Source organism: Gambusia affinis, linkage group LG01 (genome assembly GCF_019740435.1).
Source record: "Gambusia affinis linkage group LG01, SWU_Gaff_1.0, whole genome shotgun sequence".
Taxonomy (NCBI): Eukaryota; Metazoa; Chordata; class Actinopteri; order Cyprinodontiformes; family Poeciliidae; genus Gambusia; species Gambusia affinis.
The window spans coordinates 40,527,106-40,536,391 of NC_057868.1; the positions used below are offsets into that span (position 1 = coordinate 40,527,106).

The 9,286-nt window shown below is 37.3% G+C and overlaps 1 protein-coding gene across 1 annotated transcript; it reads left to right on the forward strand.

The window, feature by feature from the left end:
- On the forward strand, nt 1–5,902 carry LOC122823657 (macrophage mannose receptor 1-like). The gene is made up of 6 exons (XM_044103550.1): nt 1–37; nt 263–447; nt 1,964–2,177; nt 2,967–3,299; nt 4,165–4,265; nt 5,116–5,902. The coding sequence occupies exons 1-6, from the start codon at nt 1–3 to the stop codon at nt 5,215–5,217; spliced, it is 972 nt and encodes a 323-aa protein (XP_043959485.1). The 3' UTR covers nt 5,218–5,902.
- The last annotated feature ends 3,384 nt before the right edge of the window (nt 5,903–9,286 follow it).

The following is a 9,286-nucleotide window of genomic DNA, read 5'->3' on the forward strand; positions in this document are numbered from 1 at the left end:
ATGGAAAACGTTCTTCTGTGGCTCTTCAGTGCATCAGGCAAGTGAATTAAATTTTAGACTCCCAGTATAAAATTATACAATCACACATAATGTTTTGTATGTGTTCAGTGTGAGTGTGTCCTTTTTTAAAACATGTAAGCTAAGTTGAGCTCTGTTTGGAAACCGTTATTTTTAAAGTTTGTTCTACTGATAGAAACATAACAGATCTCTGTCATGAAAATGTTTTATTCTTATTTTAATCTTCCTGCTTGCGTTGCGGCAGCTCTGGGGTCCGTCTGCTCTCTCCCTGTACGTCAGTACCACTTCATCTATGACCCAAAGAACTGGACCGAGGCGCAGAGTCACTGCAGGCAGCGCTACACGGACCTGGTCACTGTGGACAGTCTGAACATGGTGACCAAGCTGAACGGCTTGGCAGACGTGAGCAGAATGGGATCCACTGCAGACGTAAACTCCATATTTTCCTCTGTTTTCTTTTAAAATATTCAGTCAGCTGAAATAACTAGAGGTGCATTGATTCATTGACACCAGTTTTCTTAATTTTGTGAGATCAGTGGTCAACTCATGCTTAGATGTGAAGCTGATCTTTTCCTCAGATCTTATCTATCCTCTGCTCTGTACGTTTACAGTTACAAAAATCTCTTCACTGTTGCCAACTCAGCAACTTTCTTACTATATTTAACAACATTTCTAACAAAAAAATGTTATCAGCCAATTTTGTAATCATCAGTTCAGGCAACGCTTCCTAAACATCAGTGAAAATGGAATTGGTTCACCTCTGAAGTGTCTGTTTTTTATCCTACGTTTCACTGGAACCACGTGTGAAGATGATAAGTTAGTTTGAGTCTCTGTTTTATCAAACTGCTGCTCACCAAACTCATTCACATTTCTGTGAGAGGAAACTTTTTGCTTTCCTGAACTAAATCCAACATTTTGTTAGCCTAACGCTGCATAAACGTTTGAAAAGATCAGAGTTCACTTTTTTCTCTCTCCACATTGAAGTTTTTAATCCATTTGCATGATGTTTGCAATTTGAATGCCTCCAGATCCTGAGCAGCAGGACCCAGGTTTGTCTTGAACTGAGTAAACACCTCTTGATAAGTCATGCAAATTTCCTGTCTTTGGATTTTCTCTGTAAGGTGAGAATGACACCTCAAACATAGATCTACAGATTCTAGTTCCCTCTGCTTTGCCTGATCACCAAAGATCTAGACAGATTCACTCTCCTCTCTGACAGGAATAGATGAATTTGTTCAAATGTGGTAAAAATGCAGTAAAGACCAAAGTTATTTATTGATTTAAGGTTGTTTTTTATTATTTCCTCTGATTGTTTCGAAGCTCTCCAACAGAAAGACTTTCCAGCCTCTTATACTCATAATCCTGGATTCATGAAAACTCATGATTTCATAAAAGTTGGAATCCAAACCACTGCTGCACAGACATGTTGGGTCTGACTCTGCTGCATTTGGTGCTTTAAATATTTAAATTACACTTTGGGTGAAACTCGGCAAGAGAACAAGCAACCAGGAAGGCCTCCCTGTTTCAGCTTCTTTTGAAACTGATCTTAATTAATCAACATATTGTAAATGTCATTTTATTTCAGAGTATTTGCACCTAAACATGAATTCTGTAATGGGAGACTGCCATCAAAGATGAAACCTTTGAATTGGGTCAGTTTTATGAAAACCCGATTTTATCAGCACAGCATGATTAAAAATTGACCATCAATGATCACTCTCTCCATGAGAAGATTATCAGAAATCATTTTTCAAGTTTGTGGCATAGAAATATTTCAGCTAAGCTTCCGTTGGTAGAGAAAATCCAGATTACTGACTCCAGGCTGAATTTATGCCGCTTCAACCAGGAGCCATGTTGCTGCCACCGATCTGCAGGAAGTGACGTAGAACGATATTTAAAATCAGGCAGGTGTTTGGATGTGGCTGTAAGTCGTTCTGTCCGACAGGCCTGGATCGGTCTGTACTTTGATGTGGTCAGCTGGAGGTGGTCGCTGTCAGATGGAGGTTTCTACCCAGCAGATGGAAGCTACAGACTCTGGTCACCTGGTGAGCCAAACAGCGCCTGGTACACAGCAGACTGCGCCCACATGTATGATAATGGATACTGGAACGATGCTCCCTGCCAGTGGCTTTATGGATTCATCTGTGCCAACACCAGTGGTAAGAATGTAAAATAAATCTAGATTTATTAACAGTTTGAATTTAATTTTTAAGGTTTGTTTGTGAATAAATGCAGACAAATAGATATAGTATTGTTAAATATCAGTAAATATAGTAATCAAAGCAGTATTAATATCAGATATCAATATTAATCTGCATTTTCATATCATTGCATCCTCAATAATTACACAGCTGTAGCTTAGAAAATTAACCTCTACCAGTAATAAGTCGGAATTTCAGCCAACCTGGGGAAACACAAAATCTGAAATTATATTTAATGTAATAATAACAGTAAAATTTATCATCTTTTAGTTTAAGAGATAAATTCTCATTTTGCACAATCTTTTTATATGTTTTGAGGCCAGTATGGACATGCTGCACAGCGCCACTCACTCTGTTGTGAACAGGATGTTATGAAGAAAATTTATTTTCAACTTCATCTATAAAGCTTTTCTCATGTTTTGTGAACTTTAGCAGCAGAACGGCTCTGTCTGCTAAAAGAAAAGCTGCCATGTTTCTGCATCTCACAGGGAGATTTAAACGTTCCTGCTGGTCCCTGAAAAATGACACAAACCAGGACAATGTCCAGGGGAAAGAGGACATTTGGTCACCCTATAAATGATTTTAAACCATCAAAAAAAAAAAAAGAGTGCTGAGAGAAACTTGATTAACTCTTGACTGATTGCATGGAGGTGATCAAAAATCAAAAACAAATTTAAACTGGAACTGGAGACGTTTCAACCCGTGTCTCCAAGCAGTCTCTCTGGTTTTCCTCTGGTCTGTTTCCAGGACAGACAGCAGCATTTTTCTACATCAACACATTAATGAACTGGACCGATGCTCAGAGCTACTGCAGGCTGCACTACACAGACCTGGCCAGCGTCAGGAGCCTGCAGGAGAACGAGCAGATAAGGGCCGCGAGGCCTGCAGGTCTCATTGTCTGGATCGGCCTCTACAAAGACACCTGGAAGTGGTCCAACGGAAACCTGTTCCTGTTTTCCTACTGGGCATCAGGACAGCCTGACGGCGGGTTGAACAACTGCACCGCGGCAGACTACAGCCTCTCTGGTCGCTGGGAGGACTGGCCGTGTGGCTTAGAGAAGGCCTTCATCTGCTACCATGGTGAGACGCCATCTGTCAAGTTCTGCTAGATTTGATTTACTGTGCGATCCCCACTTGAAAGGGATAGGTCTCTATTGTGAAACATGACTGGATTTCACTCAAGGAATCTTCATTTTAGTTAGTCCATCTTTATTTTTCATTATTTTTTGTAGTCCAACCACTTCCAACCACTTGGGTGAAAAACCTTAAATCAAACAGAAACATCAATTACAATCTGAAATTGACAAGATAAATACATTGTGAAATTAACAAGATAAATTTCCACCCCTTTAAACCATTTAAACCTAAAGTTTGATAAATAGCAAATGTTTTATAATAAAATTCAATATCAATAAATAAATTAGCATATTTAACAACATTTAATTTCGTAGTAAAACATCTTAACCAACATTTTTTCTTTAAATCTTTTCTCACTTTCTACTTCAACCAATAAACACCAAGTGTATTGTCTTTTTTTCTTTTCTTTTCAATAATATTTAAACTCTCAAACAATCAATCCAAGTCCATGTGAATGAGCAACAGTATTTTGAGCTTACCGGCTGTCCTTCACAGTTTGTTTTTTTTGAAACTTTTGCACAGTTTCACTTTTCGTGTTAACAGGATTGTTTGCCTTCTTGCTGCCGCACTTCAAACAGGAGTGACAGGTCAGTCACACCTTAAGTACCCACACTCTGATTGGTAGGCAATTGAATCCACCTGGTTCTCATCACTCCAGCAGAGAAGAAAGATGCAGCAGAGTGGTTTGGCAGAGGGGAGTGGCTAACTGGCAGTTTGTCAGAACACCAGCAGTGGTTGGGTTGAACCAAAGGACAAAAGAGGACGATAAACCGAAAATGATAAAACGTTTGCTTGGTTTATCTTAAAGATGCTGAACCTTTCACACGTCACACAGTGAAGGTGAAGCTGGTGGGAAACTCGGCTCTGGATCTGAACGACCCTGCAGTCCTGGAAAACCTGCTGAAGGAGGTATGAGTCTCGATACGCAGCTTTTAGCAGCATAAACACACAATGAAGTGACAAAAACTGTTTGTTTTAACAAACTGAGCATGCAATATGTAAGAAAATCGTTTTGGAAACTGTAACTAAAACCATGTAAGAATATTTTAATTGACCAGTAAAAATATTGCTGTGAATAAAATGAAATATTTCAACCTGCATCGACCGTCTGTGAAAACGGCTTGAATTTCTCTCCAGATGCAACAAGCGGCTGCTAATCCAAATCTTTAGATTGTGAATTAGATTAATCATAAAATATTCAGAAAACATTCTGCACCGTTTAGTGTGAAATCATCACCAATAATCTCCTAATGACGTATTAACTGTCTTCTAACACATGGAAACTGGTTCAGTGTGTGTTCAGTGTGTGTTCAGTGTGTGTTCAGTGTGTGTTCAGTGTGTGTTCAGTGTGTGTTCAGTGTGTGTTCAGTGTGTGTTCAGTGTGTGTTCAGTGTGTGTTCAGTGTGTGTTCAGTGTGTGTTCAGTGTGTGTTTGTTTTTAATACCTTATGGGGACCATTTCCCTGACATCTACTACGTTGTGGGGACACACTGCTCCTTATGGGGACTGAAGCCTGGTCCCCAAAAGGGGAAATGCTGTTTTTGGGTCAGGGGTCAGATTTAGGACCAAGGTGTGAATTGAGTTTTGGTTAGGGTTAAGTATGTAAAGGTAATGGTAAGGTTTAGGCTGTAGAAATTAATGAAAGTCAATGGAAAGTCCCCACAAAGACAGCTGCACAAACATGGGGCTGTGTGTTCAATGTGTGTTCTTTGTGTGTGTTCAGTGTGTGTTCCTGACTTGTCTGATTGTTGTTTTTCAGCTCCAGCAGAAGCTGCAGGACCAGGCAGTGAAAACTGAGATCAGACTGAGCTGGAAGAACCAGCCTGATGGGAAGATCTTCTACAGAGGGAAGCAAAATTAACCCAAAGTTTCTCCAGATGAGAAACTTGAATTTTATTTTAACTGCAAGAGGCAGAAGTAAAACATAGAAATCATATAGTCTGAAGGTTTAGAGGTGAAATTTTGTTTTAGCAGCTGTAGTTAAAAGGCATTTTTTTATTATAAATTACTTTAAAGCAGATTTGGGTTCACCAGTTTGTTTTTGAGTTAAAATCGCTGGTTTATCTACTATGAAATTAAAAATAAAGTCTTAAAATATTAAAACTTTGTATTAGACCTAACAGTTTACATCATAGTAAGATGTTAATCTCTCCCATCACATTGCCCTAACAATTATAACTCCTTATTTTTGTTATTTTTATTTCTTTATTCTCTTTTTTCCTGTTTTCCTCTTTCTTTTTATTTTTTCTCTTTTGCTTTCTTTGTTTTTTCTAACTCTTTCTCTGCCAACACTGATATGTTCTGCACTTTTAAATAAAACATCTTTAAACATCATAACGATAACCTTAAACTAAATATTTTTTGTCAAACACAATATTTCTGTCATTTTTTGTTTATGAACAGAAACTTAATTCATAGTTCAATCTAAACGGGGACAGCTCCCTCTGCTGGACTGTAGTTAATCTGCACCACATGTAAACTAGTTGCAGGCACATTGATGCAATAAACGTGTGATGACTTCAAAGTGTTTTTGATGGAAAAGTAAAAATCATAACTGCCCTCAATATTTCTGTCGCCAAGGTTTTAAAAATTATATCTACTATTTTTGTTTACAACATATGAAAAAGTATTTTCCTCTCACAAACTGATTCCGTTTTTACTTTTTTGTCACATTTAATGTTCCATATCATTAAAAAAACTGTAATATTGTACAAAAATAATTTGAATTAACACAACAGGCAGTTTTCAATTGATGATTTTATTCAGTAAGCAAACCAAAAACCTTTCTGTTTATTTATTGGTGGTTTGATTAAACTGTTTTCAGCTCAGTTTCAGCAGCCTGACCCTGGCCTGGTTATTCCCTGACCTGCAGGTATAATAATAATTCATACTGAACCTCTCTGATGGTGGACAGAGCTCTAAAATCAACATCCTTCATACTCAGAACCGTCCAGTGTGACTGAACTAAAGCAATTCTGCTGCAGCTCAGAGGGATTGTTGAGTTTTCACAAGCTGTTGTTTCTGATGGGCCATGATTTTTAAAATCATCGTTTGAAAACTGCTTCTGGGATTCACTCTTTATGAAAAATAAAAAATAGATGATTTGAAACATTAAATTGTGACAAAAAAGGAGAAACAGAATAAATGTTTAACAGGGCAAATAAGTTTTACAGCATGATACACTGGGACAGATGGACTTTCCAGCCAAATAAATGTGGAACTGAAGTGGCAATAAAACATAACCACAGTGTAATAACTTTAAAGTCTTTATAAGAAGCTCAATATAAGAAATAAAATAATAAATTTTAACACTTCAATTTCCCTTTTGGCTCAATAAAGTATTTTTTAAAATTGAATTTGAAGAAGGATGTCAGTTTTTACAGTGTAGAACTTTTCCAAAGGCATTCATGTTTTTATCTAATACTCATTTCTAAATATTAATGTTAATATTTGTAGTGTGTTAGTGAAGTGGTGACGGGACGGATCGGGTCCCAGAAGTTTGTTGACAAAGTGAAGGAGGAACAGAAGCAGTTCTGGATGAAATCTGAGATTCAAACACCAGGCGACCCGTTTGAATCAGACACACCCTGATGCTGTGGAGATCGGCCTATCCAAAGTAAACAGGTTCTGATGATTCAGCAGTTTGCTGGAATTAAAAATCATGATCAGGTCAGAGAGTCGATAAGTTTGACTCTTAAAAAGCTTTGAATCAAACAATTTAAAGTCATTAAAGAGGTTAAACTGGAGATGATCCAGTTATGTCTGATTCAGGGTTGTTGGTTCAATTCCTCTAAAGATTCCTGTTTTTGTTGTGTTAGTAAATAATTTTATTCATCTACTTTCATTTATTCACATCTAAAACGTCAGGTAAGAAGATTATTGATTATTGACCTGAACCAAAATATTGATATAGGGAATTTATTTATGAGCAAAATCTTTGAATATGAACAAAACACATTAAATTAAAAAAAAAAAAAAAAATTATTAAAATATACTTTACTGATCCCAAAGAGAAATGAAATACACCCAACATGTCTGCTGTTTCAGGTCTGATTGGGCTCAATGATTGAAGCTCAACTTGCATTAGTTATATATTATTACAAAGAATGAAACTATCATTAAATATGACAGAGTTTAACCCTGAAGCCTTTCTGGAACATTTGGAAACACGATGACTGCTGTACATGTGGATCTGATGACTGTTTGCTGGTTTCCACCTCTGTTGTTAAAAGGATCAAATGATCAAAGATCAACAGAAAACAGATCAGATGAAACAGGAAGCCAAACCCTGAAGGCAGCTTCCAGGACAGGAACCAAATCTACTCCAAATAAACCAAATAAAATAATTCAGTTTATGAGTCTAATGGTCTTAAATCCAAATTAAGTATTATAAAGAGTTTATTCTATTACATTCCAGTCATTAATTCATATTTATGGATCTCAGAAATGAGAGGGACAAAGTTTCCAGATGTTTGTTGAACAATTTATCATCTTCTCCAGAAAAACACAGAGAACAACAGCAGAACTAAAACCTTTCAGTTCTTTAAACGTTTGAGCTGCCAGGTTCTGGCTGAGTTCACACAATTACCCTTGAACATGAACAGGTTACGTTCAAGTTTATTTGAATGAAACATTTCAGCAACAAAGCATTCAAAGTGCTTTACATCTTAAAAACAGAACACAGTCAGCAGTTGTGAAATTAAGAAACAAACGTTACATTTCATCAAATTTCATTATCAGAACCATCATCAAATATATTGATCAATGTTCCTTTACTAATAAAAGCAGCTCTACACAGGTCAGTTTCAGCCTGGATTTAAAGGAGCTCAGTGTTTCAGCTGTTTGGAGGTTTTCTGGAAGTTTGTTCCTGGTTTGTGGTGCATAGAAGCCGAATGCTTGTTCTGGTTCTGGTTCTGGTTCTGGTTCTGCAGAGCAAACTAGAGCCAGAAGACCTGAGAGGTCTGGAAGGTTGATCCAACAGCAGCAGATTTTTAATCCGTTCATTCACAGCAAATTCGCCAGAGTTCAAATTTCAATGTTAGCACATATTAGAGCAGTGGTGTCCAAAGTGGGTCCTGGAGGGCCGACATCCTGCAGGTTTTAGTCTCTCCCTGGTGGTAAAACAATCTATCAGCAGGTCAATATTCTCTTTAGGTCTCTAATGACCTGACATTGGATCCAGGTGTGTTAAAACAGGGAGAGACTAAAACTTCCAGAAAACTGTAAAACAGCTGAAACACTGACCTCCTTTTAATCTCCACTAAAAAGCCACCTGTTTATGATTGTATTTGAAACGTAATCAATTACAAATTTAATGATGGAACTTGACTTAATGTTATGGTTTGGTTGTTGATTCTGTGTTGAAATGGCACAAAAATCTGTGAGGGACGACGGAGTCCCAGAGCGAAATTCTGTGAAAGAGTTGTATGGAGCCTGGTGCTGGAAGTCCATTGAAAGTCTGTTTTCATCGTTTTAAGCTCTGTGATTGTGAGTGGGAATAAAAATAGCAACAGGTATTTTGTTCCATATAACACAGTAGGAGTGTAACAGGTAAAACTTTTATGGATGCAAACTTGACTAAAGACCAAACTGTTTATTTGAAACTTAATCAATTACAAATTTATTGATGGAACTTGACTCATTGTCGTGTTTTGATTATTGATTCTATGTTGCATTGTGTTTCTGTGTTTGATTTGATGTAAAGTACTTTGAAATGCCTTGATGCTGAAATGTGCTACACAAATAAAATTTGACTGATTAATAAAACATGCAGGATGCCGGCCCTCCAGGACCCACTTTGGGCTCCACTGTATCAGAGTGTAGAGACTGTAGTGTTGCCTTCACCATAACTAACTCAATGCAAGTGTGATAATATAACATTATGGGTGTTAAACGTCAGAGTTCACACTTTTCAGCACCAACAGTGTAAT